General features: G+C 42.7%; 1 protein-coding gene across 4 annotated transcripts in view; it reads right to left on the minus strand.

Moving 5' to 3' along the window:
- Positions 1 to 18,497, minus strand: part of LOC138196112 (glutamate receptor 4) — a 107,366-nt gene that overhangs the window by 43,209 nt on the left and 45,660 nt on the right. For all 4 annotated transcript variants that reach the window (XM_069145862.1, XM_069145860.1, XM_069145863.1 and 1 more), the window contains exons 3-4: positions 10,621 to 10,860; positions 153 to 337 (exon numbers count right to left, since the gene is read on the minus strand). In XM_069145862.1, coding sequence (XP_069001963.1) covers positions 153 to 337; positions 10,621 to 10,860 — 425 coding nt within the window. The remainder of the gene's footprint in view (positions 1 to 152; positions 338 to 10,620; positions 10,861 to 18,497) is intronic.

Genomic DNA, 18,497 nt, shown 5'->3' on the forward strand with positions numbered 1-18,497 from the left:
TGTTTTATTAAAGTAGTTATTAGTACGACTTCAGTACCAACTTTTCCAACAGTTGATTTTAGTCAACAGCAGGATCCTCTAAAGGACAAAGATGACACGTCTTGTTTCGGTCAAACGAAGTAAACTAAACTGTGATGTCACGACTGCATCACCTGCTCCAGCATGTTCTGCAGCCTCTCGGCCTCCAGGTCGATGACGAACTTCTTCTCCTGTCTCCGGTCCAGATCCTCCAGCAGTCGCCGGTAGCTGGCGTCGTTGAAGTTTTCCACGCAGATGGCGCTGACCTGCCAGTTGTTCTGTCCCGCTTTCTCCATGATGGCCTGCAGGATGGCGTAACCTGACGCAGACAGACACACGGGACGAGACACGTCAGGTAGGGAAGGAAGTGAAAGGAAACTTAGCAACACGCTTTTGTTTTATCGTCATTCACATGCTAATCATCAATTTAAAAATCATTTGCTTTCATTGATACGTTAGCAATGAGTTTCTTTCACGGACTTGAGACGACTTTCTGTCTGCGTCAAAGGGTATTTTTGCGACTCAATCTGGGCTGGTTGACGCGCGTCTGTAGAGGTCAAAGGTCGGAGGCTCAGGTCAAAGTAGAAACAATATTCTTTGCAAGGTTGGAAGTTTTCGGCGACTGTACTCTACATAAGCAGGTGTTTTTGTGTCATTTACTTTGAGTTGATGATAGAAACTTCATGTTATACTGAGTCACAATTTTAATAGAATATATATACAAATATTGGACAACTCACACCTCACAATATACATTCAGGGTCAATGCAGGAAGTAGAGTGTTGTAGAAAAGGTGTACTAGTTTTTTTTCTAACCTTGACCAAAGGATTTAGTTGCATAGCCGTAGATATTCCTTTCACTAACTGTATGCATAACAATCTGTACATATTGTAGGGAGAAAGATATTTTCAAAAATAAGATATTAAACCGGGTTTTGCAGAATCTTGTCCGACAAAGTTTGTATCTGACATTTCGTCGTATTTTGTTTGGTTAGTTTGGATGATTTCCTAAAATACAACCTGGAAGATATCCACAAAGTTTTGCAGAGAGTGAAGCCACAGGCCAACAAACAAGTTTTTTATTATTTATTTTTTTTACCTCTCTAAGTTGCAGAAATGTTTATAAAAGTTTTCTTTAAGGATTTTTCTCACAAACAGGGCACATCGCTTTCATTCAGTATTTATCACCAAAACACACCGTGCGTCTCCTCGAGGCCTCGAAAATGTGTTGAATCCATTTTCTACCCCATAAAACATTTGTAAAACTCAATTTTAAATATTTCAGGAGCTGCGTTTTGCTGGCGAGCGCTCTCCTCTCCGCGACCTTCTGCAGGTGCTTCGTTGGGTTTGTGGGCTCGTTACTGTCACCAGCTGCATATTGCATGAGACAGAGATCAGAAATGTATCTTACATGACCTGCATGGCCTTCATCATTTTCTGTAGTCAGTTGAAAGAGGAAGAAAACACTGCATGTATCTCGTGTTTGTCTGTTTTCACGCAGATGTGGCTCTAGATTGGAATTTGCTGAAAACGTTGTCCTATCTGTGCTTTCTTAATTGCCGCTCCTGAATCTGTTTACTGAAGAAACCGCAGCGGAGATCTTCCAGGCTGAGACCGTGTGAAGTGATAAAACATATTGCGCATAATTGCTGGTTTGAATCCCAAACTAGCCGCTCGTTGGCCCGACGTCGCTGGCAAGACAACCTCGTTCCACCGCCTAAAAGAAAAAACTGAGGCGAGCTCTTCTTCCAGCTTTTATCCTATTCCAAGAAGATCCTGGCTTTTCGTCTAGTTGAGGAGGGGGGGGGGGGGGGTAACAGGCTCATCTCCATAAGTTGGATAAGACTCGAGAGGAGGAGGGGGGAGTGGGGGGGCATCGCCGTCAGGTTTGTGTATAAAGAAGATGAGTGTCAGAGAGGAAACTGGGGAGCTGTGAGGGCGGCTGTTCTCCAGCAGGAACAGATGTCCCCCTTAAACGGCCCCTCCTGGTGGCCATCACAATCTGGCAACCCGTCTCCCTTTGCTCCCAATTAGTGGATTAACCTGTGCTCTGGCAACCACGGCTCCCTCTCCACCTCCTCCATCCCCTCCCCGGCTCCATGCTCCCCATTAGAGGGGATGTCGATGCCGGGAGGGACCGCCGGGAGGGACCGCCGGTCGAGGCAACACACAAACACACGCACACGCACGCACGCACACACACACACACACACACACACACACACACACACACACACACAGTCACATGCATGTATCATGTCAGAGCGTCCTCAGTTCGTCCTGAGGGAGAAACTGCTTCATGACATTTTGGCTGCTGGAAAGTCGGACCCCAAAAGGGACGACATCATTTTCAGTCGCAGCAGAAAACAAATGAGGCGGCGTGTTGGAAACAGGAAAATCTAAATCTGCTTTTTGAGCTCTTCACTTCACAAGACGTCAGCGTGTCAGCGTGGGGCGTTTGGGAGAGATTTATGAAGAATATCATTTTACTATCTTTGAAAATTATATAAAAATGTCTGTATCATCACACCTCATAACTGACAGAATAATACAGGACTAAATGAACAACTTCTCAACTGCTCTTCTTCAAAGAGGAAGAGATGAATTTCACATCTGAGGTTTGACAAAATCATAAAGTGGCAGCACTTTACAGTAATGGTACATGAGTTTTCATAAATTAATGCATTACTTCAAGTATTAATATCTCATGAAATCTACGGGTAGTTAAGGTTTATTACTGTATTTACTAATAACACCCTTAATTACTATCAAATCAGGCATTAATTAGCACCTTAGTTAACATGAACAACTTTAATAAATGTTATTTAACTATTAGTTAACTGTTAATTAATTGTTAGTTAATGCTTTAATTAATGTGTTGTTCATGCATGAGATCATGAACGAAAGACTTTTACTTCCTGATGATTTCATGATGTATTAATACACAAAATAATGCATGAAGGTTTTTAAGTTTGTGATATTGTGGGGACCAAAATCAGTAGAATGTATGTCATAATGTATTAACTTTAAGTTATACAGCATCAGAGCCACAGTTTAAAATTAAAAAAACAAACACAACAACCAGTTGTGACAGAAAAACTCAGACACTGAATGTCAAATGAATAAATCTGTTTCCTGTATTTTTCATCCAGAAGTGGAATAAACAACATCATGAGACAAGTTACACTCTACGTGACAGCTCCTCTGCGATGACTGATGTTAGTTTCTGAATGCTAAAATCAATATTTCATGAGTCGATATTCATGCTGCTGGACTCTATTTCCTTACCTTAACATTTACTTTGTGCTGTTTGGTCCCCCCCCCCCCCCCCCCCCTCGCCCAGGGACTGCACCACCGGTACAATGCTGGTGGCTAAATCTGAATCAAAGAGTCTGTTCTTATTGCTCGAGAGGAAGGTTTCCCTCCATGTTCCCTGACAAATAAAACATAATAAAAAGGACAGACTGTGCAGGGTGGGGAGCACAGAGGAGGCTAAAAACACTCCCTGCAGCTTATTTTGCTGTTATTGACTGAAGCTGTTTGAGCTACAAATGAGCAGCTGTTGTGGCTCATTGTTAGTGTGTATGACTGTGACACCGTAGTTTGTCATTACTCCGGTGTGCAGCCATCGTTTTGTATCCTGTATCCTACATTTTACCTTCGGCTGGTTAAAGTTACAGCTGCAGGGCCTGCGTGGTTTTACTCTAATGGCAGATTTACTCCTTGCACATTTGTTATTTTTGACAAGGATGGATTTTTTTTTCTTTCAGCTGAATTGATGACGGCACCGGCAGCTTTTATGGCACCAGTCAGCAGCACTGTGCTTATAGTGCAGGGTAGAGCTTGTTAGCTTTAGTGTTATAATAAAGCATTGCGAATAAAAGTGTAATTAAAATGTTATTATTATACTATAACCCCGGGAGGATTTCAAAGCTTCACTGTGGAAAATAATGCTCGGCTGAGCGGCTCAGTGCTTCATGCTTTAATGTTCATATTTTTCTAACAGCACGCTTCACAAGAGAAAGGGTTTAAAAAGATTAGGGATAAATGTGGAGTTTGGCAAAGTTGCAGTGTGAGACTGTAAAAAAAACAAAAAAACCTAACTACAATCAAACCACTGCAGCATCAGACTAACGTGGTATCACGGCAAAGCGTGAAATAGACACGCCCGTCCACTACAGCAAAATGTGAGATTTCCACCCTTTGAGCTATTTAGCCGTTAAAGTTACACATTTTCCTGTCGTGGATGAAAATGAAGCTGACTTCATGCTTTGAGCCATGTGATTTACAGGAAAATTAAAGATTTTGCAAAAATACGAGAACCTCATCGTCCCGCATGGCTCAAAGCATGCGGTAGGTTTCATTTTCGTCCGCAACAGGAAAACGTGTAACTTTCACGCCTGGACAGCGCGAAAGTGTGGCTATCTCACATTTTGCCATAAAGTAAAAAAAACCAAAAAAAACATTCAACATTTTAGGTATTGCTCCTATTGCATGATAATATTGCACTATTTGGGATTACACTTAAAACAACAGCGTCCCTTGAAAAGGGCACAAAAAGAGATTTTGGAACGATTGCGTCTGAACTTTGGGTCTGAATCATCTGCCTGAGGGTAGAGGCTCATACTCAGAGTGGAGGACAACGGTTGGATCAGCTCAAATTCCCTGTTGATCTTTCTCACCTATGATCCTCATTGCAGTCTGAACAACACGGCTAAATCTCTATCAGCATCAGGAGCCATCTTTCACGCCGCTCCCACCATCCCACCAGGTACAAATCACCAGCAGGAGTGAGTCACTCGCACAGCGCCTAACAATACGATATCCCTTTCCTGTCCGGTTGTGCCACGTGTGCGTGTTCAGCGCGCTGACAGGAGGCTGCTGCAGCGTGCAAACGGCCAGCTGATTACCAGCTGATAAATGTGTAGCCCCGGGGCTGTATGTGGAGCAGCAGCCAGCTGCAATCAGCGTCAGCTTCAAAGACACGGCCGCGGGCCAGTGTGCCGACTGACGCTAACGCATGTTGCGCTGATTGGAGCGGAGCCGGACACTAGACGGAGGCGGCTGCAGCGTGTGGAGTGGAAAGTGAGGGAACATCTGGGATTATGTAGATGATTTCTTCTTTGTTTTTCTGTCTTTACCCTCCTGTGTTCCCGTCACCTCTTCCTCACCGCGGAGAAGGCTTAAAAAGAGCTCTTCGTCACGGCCCGTACATCCTGCTGAGACCAGTCCATCTGCTGGAGGAAGAAATCTTATTTCCTGCTCCTTCACTTCCTCCATTGCTTCCTCGTTGGTTCCTCGTCTCACTTGTCCTCTCCTCATTTGTCATGTTCTCATTTGCTCTCAGGTTGTTTCCTGTCTCCTCCTTCTCTCTAGTTTCATCTCGTTTTATGTCCCCTCCCCGTTTCCACCTTCACCTTCATCCCTTTGTTGTTGTCTTTCATGGTCTTGTTTCCTCTCCTGTCCTTTTTGTTTCCTTCCTTTCCTCTCCCCCTTTTTGTCTTCTCTCCTCATCACTCGTTTCCTCTGGTAGTTTTCCTTCATTCTTGTCTTTGCACCTCTCCTTTTCTTTTACTCCCTCTCTTTCCTTTCCTTTGGTCTTGTTTCCTCTTATATCCTTTCGTTTCTGCCTCTAATTCCTCTCCTCTCCTCTCCCATTTGGTCTGACGGTCTCCTCCCTTCGTTTCATTTTCTCCTCTAAACCCCTGTTTCCCCTCATCATGCATTCTTTAGTGTCCTCTCTTAATCCCTCCTTTCCTTCCTCTTGGTTTCCCCTCCTCTCCTTTCTTCTGCTCTTATCTCCTCTGTTCTCGTTTCCTCTGCTAATCTTTCATTTCCTCTCCTCTTGTTTCTTCTCCTAATCTCTTGACTCCTCTTTCTTCTCCTTTCCATTTCTACATTTTATTTCCTCTCTTTTCCTGCCCCCCCCCTCCCTCTGCCCCCCCTAAAAACATTACATGTAACCCTTTTCTATTTTCTCCTCTCTTTGCCTCTATTCTTACTCTCCATATTCTCCCTGAAACATGTCCTGGCTTCTTTATGTTTCTTATTCCATTCTTTCCGTATTACCTTTCATTATTTTTGTCTCTCTTTGTGTGTGTATATATATTTATGGGAAATCCAGGAAAGACAAGAGGAACAGCTCTCACTACAACCACACACACACACACACACACACACACACACACACACACACACACACACACACACACACACAGTGCTCCAGCATTCAGGCTCTTGTATCTGTGCTGCTTTGATGCAGGGAATCAGACTAGCGCTCATTGACTGAGCTCAGCCATGCGTGGGCTGATTCTACATTATAGTCAATACTGGATGAATGCCGGGTCCTGTGTGTGAAAAAAATCCTCAGGCCAGAGTGCTGCAGCCTGCACCCAAAAGCCTTCTGAAAACCACCCGCATGCGCACACCGAGCACTGACACGTACAGCCAGCCACCGCTGACGTGGAAATGCACACAACAAAGAGACAAGACTAATGACATATCTGACGTTTGGAAATCTCATATTCACACTTGCATTGAGTGTGTGCAGTACACTTCATCCACAAGAAATAAATCGGAGAGTCTGAGTGACGGTTCCTGAGCTCACAGTGACTCTGCTTCTCCAGCCCGGTGCAGAGAGAAGGCCTCGTGATTTTAAGGACTGTGAAAAATGCTTGTGTAGAGAATTCATTTCATGCTGTGCCAGGCAGCAAAACAGATTTCAACTAATCAGCTAAAGCCGAGAGGGGGAAATGAACGAGTGAAGGAAACTGAACGACACAGAAGTATGAGACGGGGAAAAGTCACAAATAAAGAAAAAAAAAATGAGCTGATTGGGACGAATATATAATAAATATGTGTTTAAATAAACTACATTATGAATGAAGGGAAAAAAATAAATTTCCTAGTAAAATGATGCCTCCAAATACAACTTTAGTAACGTTATGAAACACATCCCGGAGATTGTCACGAACAAAACTGTAAATGTGGAATCAAAAGTCTCATCCAACTCAGACTATTATAATATTTCATACAGTCATAGCTGCTAATAGTACAAGTCACGTCCCTGATGGGAGACACCAAACATCTGCGATCAGTCAGTTGAAATAAATTGGCGTCTGATTTCAGCACCATGGACAGAGCTCTCAGTAGGGCTCTCACTTTCACACCAAAAATACTCCGTGTTAACTCTGCAAATATATATAACTTTTGTAATTCATTTGAACAAGAATGGACCTAAATAATTACAAACATGCATAGGAAGAAAACCTTTGTTATCAGAAGATTCAAAAGTTTTAACATATATTTTAAATTCTTAAGAAAACTGAAAATAAAGGTTTGATTAAAAAAAAAAAAAAAAAAAAAAAAAGAAGAAGCTGTATCTGCAGTGCAGTATGTACTGTTTATGGTATTTGGCTAATTGAACAGATTTTTCTAATTTTGTTTAACTCTGTTACATGATCCGTCCCATCTGCTTTTCGCTTTATTACAAAAGCTCATTTTAACCTTGAAACATGTCATCTGACTGTGTCTCTGTTCACAAGTCAATATCAAATGATGTGAGTGATGACCTGAAAGTCTGCGATGGAGCGACATTCATCAGAGTCAGCATGCGACCTTGCCTTTATCCATGAAAGTACGTGCCTAATTCTTTCAGTCACTTCTCAGACGGTTCATGTTGAGATTATTAATTCATCACAGCAGGCTGGTTTTGTTTTCCATTGTGACAAACAATAAAAAACAAACTCCTATTTAACTGACAGGACAACGGGGGTATGCTCTGGGTCAGACTGTGCATTTGAGCAATTTCTACAATACATGCTCACTGAATATTCTCATAACAAATCATTTTATCAGGAGATTAAACTCATTATAAAGACTGACAGCCCTTCCTTTCAGTAACAGGAACACAATGCAGACATGAGACTAAAAGGGCAACATGCACAAACAGAGTTTTAGACATCCGTCAGTCATCTGTCACATTGAACAGATATGCTTGTATTTCTACAAATGCATCAGTGCACATCAACTCTGACAGGCTAGCGTGTGTCACGCCAAAAAACACGCCTCCAGTTCTTGAATGTTTCAATTCTCTATTTTCTTGTATTGTGACTGTGTGAGATTTATCGATAAAGGACCTCAGTTTCAAGGCCACGTCATGACTTGGTTGTTATTTTTTGCACCATCACTGGATGTTTTGTTTTATTTGTTCTAAACACAAATGCTCACACTTTGTATCTTACATTGAAAGAGTGTCTTAGAAGTGTCTGAATCGTTACGGTTCCTTTTAAATCAGTCTCCAACCCGTAGATGGCTTACTAACAGTAGCTCACGAAAGATTCTCAAAAATACGCACTGTTTCAGTGCAACAGAGGTTAAGCTCCGCCCCCTGTGAGACACAGAGATCAGAGGACAGAAACACAGCAGAGACTCTCACACTGAGCTGGAAAAAAACAGGTGCTGAGAAATTAGGTAAATAAACATAAATACAATATTTTTAGTTGTTATACCGCAGATAAGCTGAACACTGTGACTTTTAAAATAAATTAAAAGCCCTCCAGCTTTAAACAGGTTCCAGCCATATACTAGGTTTTGATTTTGACATGAGGTCCCAATCGAAGGGAAACACTGGATGTTCCAGTTAAATCTTATGAGACTTTAATTTTGTCAAAGTAGGCCTCAGAGGAAAAAAAAAAAAAAAGGTTGGAGGCACCCGATTTAAATTTCACACATCATTAAGATCATCTGTATTCCAGCCACTATAACGAACGCTGATCTGAAATCTGTTGCGATGCTTCGAGCAACATAAAAGTCCCGCTGTGTGTCCAGTCTTACAGCTATAGGAACTTTTGTTGTGTGTGTGTGTGTGTTTTTTTTTTCTGGGAACACTATATCAGATACGAGAGGGTTTTGTTGAGAGGAGCGGAGGCTTTTTACTCAGTCAAGCATGTACAACCTGAGATAAGAGAGAAAGCGGCAGGGGAATGAGTTGTTCTGAAGAGGAGGCCGTCCTGATACGGTTCCTCTCACTCCGCAGCCGCCCATACAGCCAATCTGCTCAAACATTCAGCGCCGTCCCCGCAGCAGCAGCACGGACACACAATAACCCCCCCACCCCCCACCCCTCCCTAACCCCCCCTCTGACTACCTTCTGGAAAATGTATGAAAGCGAGATGGGAAGATGTGGAGATGTGATCCAAGCAGTGGCCCATATCCATTCTGTCTTGTAATGGAAATGTGACACGGTGGGTTGAATAAGCATAAACCTATTGACTGGGCCAGAGAGTGAGTGGAAAAATGAAAAGGGGGGGGGGGGGGGACGAGGAGAAGAGTGAGAAACATAAAGATAAGACTAAAACACAGCCCTCGTTCTCAGCTGGGGACTCGAACACATGAGGAGCAGAGAGGGAAAGGAGGTTCGACAGCTGCTCTGAAATATTGATGACTTGTTGGCCCCCCCGGGACGTGTTGTCGACAAAAAGCAGCGATTATTTTAGAAGCACATCCATTCACACCTCAGTGTTCGGCGTGTCGGGGGGGCACGAGGGCAAAGACACGGCAGATACAAGCGAGAAGTGGGACATAAGCTTCCTGACGTAGAACCCGCTGGAACCGTGAAACATTTATTCCACTTAAAATTATTAAGGGGATTTTTTGTTGTTGTTGGATCGAGTTGATTTGTGTTAACTGGGAACATTCTTAGAAAATGTCATCACCTCACAAAACCCTTTTATGTGGCTCTATAGCACCTTAATGTGCATAAAATAGGGCATGAAATATAATCTATAATAATATAAACATTAGTGGCTTTCTACACAGCAATCCTTTTCTGGTAGTTATGAATATTTAACATGTTATTTATGCTATTTAATGACTGTTGTTGCCCTGTAGAAGCTTATTAACTAATGGCATCATGTTAACCTCATTTTGTGACCCTTTGATTGAAAGACTACTTATATATCTATGATAATTAGTTAATATATATCCTATCCTTAAATGATAGCTGTGATTTTGTTTCCACTGCCCGTACAGATTGTACTTTTCATGTTTTTTGGATTTTCAGCCTTTCAGTGTATTTCCTGTGTCTCTCCTTCCGCCCACCAGAGGTCCCCGTTTCCTGTCTCTCTCCATGTCAGGTCTCCAGCCTGCCACACCCACCTCACCTGTTCCCAGTTTGTCGGCCTGCAGTGACTCTGTAATCTCCTATCCTGTATTGCTGGATCATAAATCGACACCCTCACGGAAAACTCGTTGTTTGTCCACTTGTTTGCACTCGAGCCCGGTCAGGACCGTCTTAGCGACCGTCTCTCCCGTCTTTCTGTCCGACCTTTTGATACCAGAAGTCTATTCCTAAAGAACTGCCGTATTATTTGGTTAGAGGTGGTTTCTGCGGTGTGAACAGTTGTTCTGTTGTCCAGTAAAAAAAAACCATTTTGACAGTAATTTTAAGAAACATTCGTATCACACCTGCTGTTTGTTTTTCAGATGAGGACAGTCGCAGGTGCTTTTAACAGGTTTATCCAGCAGATGAGAAACAACCCGAAGGGAAGCACGCTCACAAGCTGGCGCCGCTTCCATAAACACGTCTATCTCCATCACTCACCTCGGTCTGTGTCGTACAGGAAGACGAACTTGTTCCAGTCGTAGTGGTCGAGCAGGGACAGCAGCGCCCCCCGGATGGACGGCCGCAGCTGCAGGGTGAACTGGCTCTCGCCCTCGGTGGGGAAGCTGGGCGTGATGAGGGAGATGTGCAGGGCGCTGCAGAAGGACGTCAACGTGTGGACCGAGCGCTTGTCGTACAGGCCGAAGATGGCGAAGACACCGCGGGAGTACTGGGAGCAAACTGAGGACAAGAAAACAACGACATGGAAGCCGATGAATAAATGTGATGGAGCTTGTGGGTGTAAGAAGAAAAAAGAAAAAAGAAAAAGGAGAGCAAAAATAACATGTCAAGGGATTTATATAGAGTGAAAAGAAAAACAGCTTTTGATGAGCTAGAAGACACTAAAGTGCTATTTAGCTATTTGCAAACCACTATTTACTGGACCAACTGGAACATAATATATCAAATAGCTTTTTCATCTGTTATTTCCACATTAATCTTTAAGCATCCAAACAGTTACTGAGTACAACAAATGATGTTGTCAGGCTGTGAATCGGTTTACTTTTCTTTCACTAAGCCCATTTCTCACGAGATAATTTCATTGTTTAGGAGCAAAAACAAAAAACGACATACAATGAGGGCTCGTATCCAAAGAAACATGAAACGACACGTCTCGGTGGCACAATGCCAGAAAACTATTCCCATGCAACGAGGGGAAGACATACTTTCAGCTAGCTTGGGACAAACAGAAGAAGAAGGGAGTTAATATGAGCAGCGATAGCCATCGTATTTAACAAAGATGATGACAAAAAAAAAATTTGAATGACAATTGATTGCTGGTGCAGCAGCAATAAGGGCTTAGCACCACGACTGGGGACGAAATAACAAACCATTATCCCACTGATTACCACTTTAAATCCTTTTCGAGAGAACCGCTGAATGCGGTAAACAGAGATCAAAACCGAAAATGCATCCGTTTCCTCTGACGCTTTCATCTCAGAAGCTGTTCTCTTCCCACATTTAAACAGCGACATTTCCTGGTGGTGCGTTGAATCATCATCTCTCGCCGCTGTGAAGATACATTCTACAGGACTTATTCCCCATTAATGAAACATCATGTTCACACTGGGCAGCTTCATGACATCTTTTTCTTTCTTTTTTTTAAACGGCACAAACCGAACTATTGTGTTTTATCGGTCAGACTTTGAATTAAAAGGCTTTTTTTTTTTTAAATTTTTTACCATTTGCATAAAGTCCACACAAGCTGTATACACATACACGCACATATACACACAATGTGTCCTGCTTGAGGAGATCTTCTCATTATAGAAAGGTTTGTCTGTCTACAAGAGCCGGACTATAATTGCCCACTTTCAACACTCGCAGAACAACAAGAGAAAAAGGGGAAAGATAATGAGCACCCTCTGCCAGTTTCTGGGTACGAGCCGAATCAGAGCGAGCGGCAAAGCGAAGGAAGAAGAGCTCAAGATGTTCCTGTTGTTAAAGGAAAACAGGGGAGATGTGTGTGTGTGTGTGTGTGTGTGTGTGTGTGTGTGTGTGTGTGTGTGTGTGTGTGTGTGTGTGTGTGTGTGTGTGCGTGTGACAAAGCCATTGTTTCCATGCAGAGTGCAGCAGTCGACTAGAGACGGAGAGAAAGAGTCTTTTCTAATCTCCCTCCCTCACAAACAAGACAACAATCAGAGACAGAGCGAGAGAAGCTCTTCTTCTGTTGTGCACACAATTAAAGTGCACGGAGGTGATGGGAAGCTTCAGTATCAGGAGTAAGGAGTGTACCGTTGTAGTGTTGTTGAAGCTAAAGTTTGCCTTTACACTGGCTGGGAAGACAAGATATTTCATCCTCAGGGATTCAAAGGACTGTACTTGACCGGAGAGACTTCTCCAAATCAAAACCACAAAGTCTTGGCAGTGGAAATTTGTGTTAAAGCGATTTTGAAATGCTTTGTTAATATTGTAATAAATAGGATGTAAAAAGGGGTGCCGGAGATGGCATGAGAAATGCTCCTTTAAGTCGGCGTTAAGCTCCGTCTGAGGTGCTTCTTGGATGTCCAGATATTTTGGATCCCACCAACTTAGCCGTCAAGCCTCCGAGTGGGCGGGATGGTGCACGTGTTTGATTGACAGCCGAGCCAGCAGGATCTAAACAAACCCGTGCAGCAACGTAAACTTAAAACCAGGGACAGATGTTTTTTTGTTTTTTTTAACAGTAATATTCAAAATAAGGGACTTTGTAGATGTTGACATTTTTAGGTACCTGTCAGTCGGCTAACTGAAGATATGTGATATGTGGCGACAGGAAAGGAGACATTGAAATAGCTGTAATGAACATATACATTCAGTTTTAGCATCAGGATGTTTTGGGATTTTCTGGCTCACAACTTCGCTCTCACTGTGTTACATTTGGTCTCAGCAGATGGCTGTTTTACACAAGAAAAAGCAAAAAAAAAAAAAAAAAAGATGCACTCTTTGCTAACTGCCTGCACCAAATGGCAGATAGAAAAAGTTAGCATGTAGCATTTAGCATCTAAAGGGCCAAATATGTATTTATTGAGCATGTGGACATTAAAAGACCTAAAAACAGAATAAATAATGGACATTCATTCATCTGGAGGAAAAAAAAGCACGATTTAAAATGAATGTTACTGTTTATTTGTATTTGCTTGATGCAAGGTGACATATTTCACCTTTGTTTCTGCTGCCCCCTAGTGGCCAAAATAATAATAATAATAATAATAATAATAATAATAATAATAATTTAAAAAAAATCCCTATAGCAGGATTAAACGGTGTATTATGGGTTGCTGTTTAGAGGCTGCTGTATTAGTATGTCTGTCGGCCAGTGTGCATTACTGCTTTATACATTTAAAATCATCCGACTTGATTATCTTCAAGCAGATGTTTCTCCTGTTTCATATCTTCCATTTTTGATTGATTGTTTATTCATTTAAAAAAGATCTGTTTGCTGCAACAGAAACAAAAATGCATAATTTCATCATTTTAGCTTCAGAAACAGTCAAATTGCTGCAACATTACAATGTCAAATAACTGCTGTTATTTCCACACCTGCTCCCTGAAGACCACACACACACACACACACACACACACAGTGTACGCATGTGTGTGTGTCCAGGAAGCAATGGTAGAGAGAGAGAGAGAGAGAGAGAGAGAGAGAGAGAGAGAGAGAGAGAGAGAGAGAGAGTCCACTCAACCAAGAAAGGAGTCCAGAGGTTGGAAAATCCACACAGCCCACTGATGTCCCCTCCAGGGATGGGATGACATCATCAGCACACACAGGAACACACACACACACAGGCAGGCAGGCAGGCAGGCACACACACACACACACACACACACACACACACACACACACACACACACACACACACATTTCCCTGAATCCTTATATGTCGCCCTGCACCCACTCGGTGTGCATGCTATGTTGTCACTATGCAGAAATGCTCTTCTGAATAACCACACGTTAATGTGTGTAAGAACACGTGCTGGTTGGAGATTTACACCTGACAGTGTTGTTTTAACTTAATTTATGTGGACAATTAGGACAAAATCAATAAAATCCTGCAATAATGTATTTAAGCGAATGCCACTATTTCTTTAAATGATATTATCATACGTGGACAACGTGCATGTTAAAGGGAATCCTTTTGTGGACACATCTGCCTGCTAACTCTTCATCTGCTGCATGAAAACACAGCAGTTCTCCAACATGCAAAAACCCATGTGATCACGAGATCACATACTTACATGTGAAATATATAGTGCACATGTGAAACACATGTTTTGCCCCGTGAAGAAACATGTGCATGTGTTTGGAGTGATGTGTGAAGCCCGTGCAGATTCCCGTGTAGAAACCGATGGGATAACATGTGGAAGTCATGGTGGTGTTACATGTGAAAAAAAATGTCCACATATCTTTCCCATGTTATCTTATGTGTCATACATGTGATTTATTTGCTGATTTGTACAGTGGAGTTACATTTGGATTTTAAAGGGAGCAGGGAAGTACCTCGAAACTGCACGACTCTCCACCTCTACTCAAAGAACCGTTCTAAAAACATGAACAGAAGGTCTGGAAATCCTGCAGCAGCTGTCCGACTGGCAGCCTTTTCGATGCCGAATTATTCCGTAAACTTCGTCCCCGTCCAACAGCGATGCCTGACAAAGCACCACTTCAAGGTCACACTGCCTCTCGCTCAAGAGCTGCCAACGAGATTACCGCGTCCAGAGAAGCCCTGGCAGAGCGGACAGCACGGTACGGAGGTCCAAGACATGCCAAATGGAAAATGATGAGGGTTATCCGTTTCATTAAAATAGATTGCCTCGGCAGTGACAAAAGGAGCACATGAAAACAGCAAACAGCTCGGCCCGTGGCTGCTCACCATGCATCATCTTTCCCTGATGGGATGTTTGAGGATCTGCAGTCACTGAACTCACTGTATGGGCTCTTTTTTTTTTTTTACATGAAAGCAGAACGACTTCACTGCCTGCACGCAGGACACAAATCATAAGAACAGTCACTTGATAGTGGAGGCCAGGTGAATATACAGCTCCTTTGAGACGGTGCTGTGCTGCCATTCAGAAAAATGTGAAAGGAAAACTGGGGGAAAAAAAAATTAAACTGCCTAAAATTGAACCACAAGGTGGAATAATTTTTTTTTATTTTTTTTTTTTAAAAACACCATATTCAGCTTTTTGCAAAAGGTTTAGGCTCCTTAGATGTCACAAATTCATCCTGCAGAATGACAACGACCCCAAACATACAATCACAGTGTTAGATAACTATCATCAGCCACAAGAAGAACAAGGTGTCCTGCAACATCATGTCCTGGTTTACATGAGGAGACAGATGCACATACATGAATATCCCAGAGGGGATGAATAAAGTATCTCTCCATCTAGACCCAGACAACTTAAATCCACTAAGAACTGTAGAAACTTCTCTAAGATACCTGAAAAATTGAAACCACATGAACCTTTTTTTAAAAGCAAGTGTTGATTGATTGATACCAGATACTGTATTGATTTTAGAGCCCAACTGATGCTGGAGTTTCGGGGCGATACCAAACAGTAACCAACAGTGACGTCCAGCGGTGCATCTGACTGATCTAATTGGAAACCTGGCGATACTACCGATAGCTGTAACCTGACTGCACCACAGGCCTGTCAATCAAACAGACCCCCAAACCCCCCGCCCCTCCTGAAACAGTTTATTTTCTAATTAATGACGGGATTATTTTCAGATGGACCTCCAGAAAACTAATAAGAAGGAGTGACTTTAGCCAACAACACCGAGATAACTGATGGACACATTTTATTCACTTTGGATTTGATGAGAGAAGTTGAATGGGAGTCTATGGAGCCGGAGGCTTTTTGGAGCCGACCTCTAGTGGCACTCGCTGGTATTGCAGCTTAAGACATTTCTGCATCAGCCTAATTTTTCGGACCTGGAAGCTACATCAACTTTAAATACAGGCAAAGATATGGAATCTAGGCAGGATATTTTACAGTTTAATAATTAACTTTATCATCCAAAATGCCAATAAAATTCTTACATGGGACCCTGAAAACCTGTGGGTGCGTACATCTGATCGGTTATAATATTTCAGTGATGTCTGTAGCTTCATTTTCACACACCTGAACCCCCCCCCCCCCCCATAAAGAATATAAACACAAAGATGTCAGTAAGTTGCACTCAGTCTGATACGTGACGCTTCCCACGTGTTTTTGAGACCCGCAGAACGGGACCGCTGCGGTGCAAAGAGACAGCCGAGGCCAATAGAAGCAATCCATCAGAGTCAAGTTGTATCAAACAGAGATCGCTCCATATGACCTAGTAGTGATGTGACAGCAGTAGGACTGACAGTGAGTGGGCGGCCGCTAGTGACAGGCCGGCCTCCTGGACTGGTCCATTTAGTCCCACACCAGCAGTGACCCTGAAACAGCATCCGCTGGCCTCACACTCCACTGCACAAACAGGTCAGAGCGCGCACACACTCACTGCAGCTCGCTGTGATCAATGGGCCAGACCTTCTGCGTGTGACACACTAACAGAGCAACGCAACAGCGCCCTCCTGTCATTTTACATAACACTTGTCTGAAATGAACCCCGTATCATCTGTTTCCTAGCTGGAAATAAAACGGCACGCGAGTGGATTTTTTGTGCTCCTCAGAGCATCTCCTGTCTGAACCGTCCGGAGCTTCACCCGTCAGGGCCGAGCTCAGCGACGCTACACTAAGGTGAGAGCTCTCCCGGCCCGGTCCTGTCAGGACTTTTTGGCGGGCCCGGCTAAACTGCTTCGTCACCGGCGCTCTGTGTAAATCAGTGGACGGTTGGGATGTGGTCAAGTGCCAGTGACACACTCCCTCCCCCCTCTCCCCCTCCCCCCATCGGTACCCCAGGTGTCAGGCCCCGCCCACAGCACAGGCCAGTTTGATGGTGACTGCCCCCGACCTCATGCCCCGTCAATATATCGACCTCAGCAGCACAGAACAAACCTCCATTATTAACCACTTGTTTTAGAGCAAAAACATCCAACTGCTCGCTGCCGGGGAGTCGATGTACCACATTTTTTAAGTAATGGCAAATTTTCTGGGTCTTACATTCACACTTCTAGGGAGAAGTGACAGATGAATAGCAGCTCTGAGTGTATTTATCCTGCTTCAGTTAAAGCCTCCTGTAACACTATGCTTCATCTCTGTGGCATCAGAGAGCGGGTTTAATAACATCAGTGTTAATGACTCATTGTTAAGAAGCTGCTTTTTTTGCTCTCTAATTATCAGCTTTGATTTGGTGAATAAAAAAAAAGGAAAAGTGGACTCTCTTTTTTTTTTGCTGAAGTTTTTCCAAAACTCTGAACCTGAAATTCCCCCAACTGTCTCTGATTCATAGATATGAAGGTTGATAACACTTGTGAAGCTCTTACTGATGGAATTTAGACATTTTTCTGATGGAAACTGCAAAAAAAACAACAGAAACTGGGGTTTAAGGGCTTAACAGTTGGTCAAAATAAATGACATGTAACGTGTTTCCGAGTCTAAAAAGAGACAAAAATTGTAAATTTTCAGCTGAAATTGACTTCATTTTAAAGGATGAAGCTGGTGCTGCTCTAAATTTTCTGCAACACCAACAAACCCCCATGAAAAGACCGAAGCTGTGTCCCCTCGTCCACTCATCCTCTGCTCCCTCTGTAACAGACACGCAATACTTCAGTCAATAACGAGCAGTAAATTGACATTTTGGACACTTATCATCATCTCGTCATTGTTAGGGACTATTTTCAGCTGCGTATTGAGACACATTTTATTTTCAAATTAATACTAATGGCACCAGGACGTATATTGGATTTAGTGTCAGTTATTTTAGGTTTTTTTGGTAAAATATTGAACCATTATGAACCAATAATTCTTGGTTTTGGTCTTTTCATGGGATTTGTTGAGACTAATAAACTATAAATCAGATATATAGCTGTAGCAACAGCATAACCTTGATTCATCTCTAAACTTTGCACCTCAACAACTTTTGTTTTGTTTCTTTTTTTTTTGGTTTTCAGGTTCTCAATGAACTGTCTTGGGACAATTGATGAGAATATAAGAAAGCTGTTATGAAATTCAGCTACTGTGAATATGCTGAATACATCTTATTGGGAGGATTCAGCTCCTGTATGAGTCTGGGGGTGAATTTAGGTGATTATGAAGCATTTTCTGGTAGAAGCAACTGTTTAAAATTATGAGTGATCTTAACAAGAATCCCTCACAATACCAGGAACTTTTAGTCCTTCCTACATCTCTCAGGAATCTATCTAGAAAAGCTCCCAAACTCTAGAACATCTCCCCCTTCAGAT

The sequence above is a fragment of the Embiotoca jacksoni genome, unplaced genomic scaffold (assembly GCF_022577435.1).
Source record: "Embiotoca jacksoni isolate LCO1_2020_lvr unplaced genomic scaffold, fEmbJac1.0.p SCAF_13, whole genome shotgun sequence".
Lineage (NCBI taxonomy): Eukaryota > Metazoa > Chordata > Actinopteri > Embiotocidae > Embiotoca > Embiotoca jacksoni.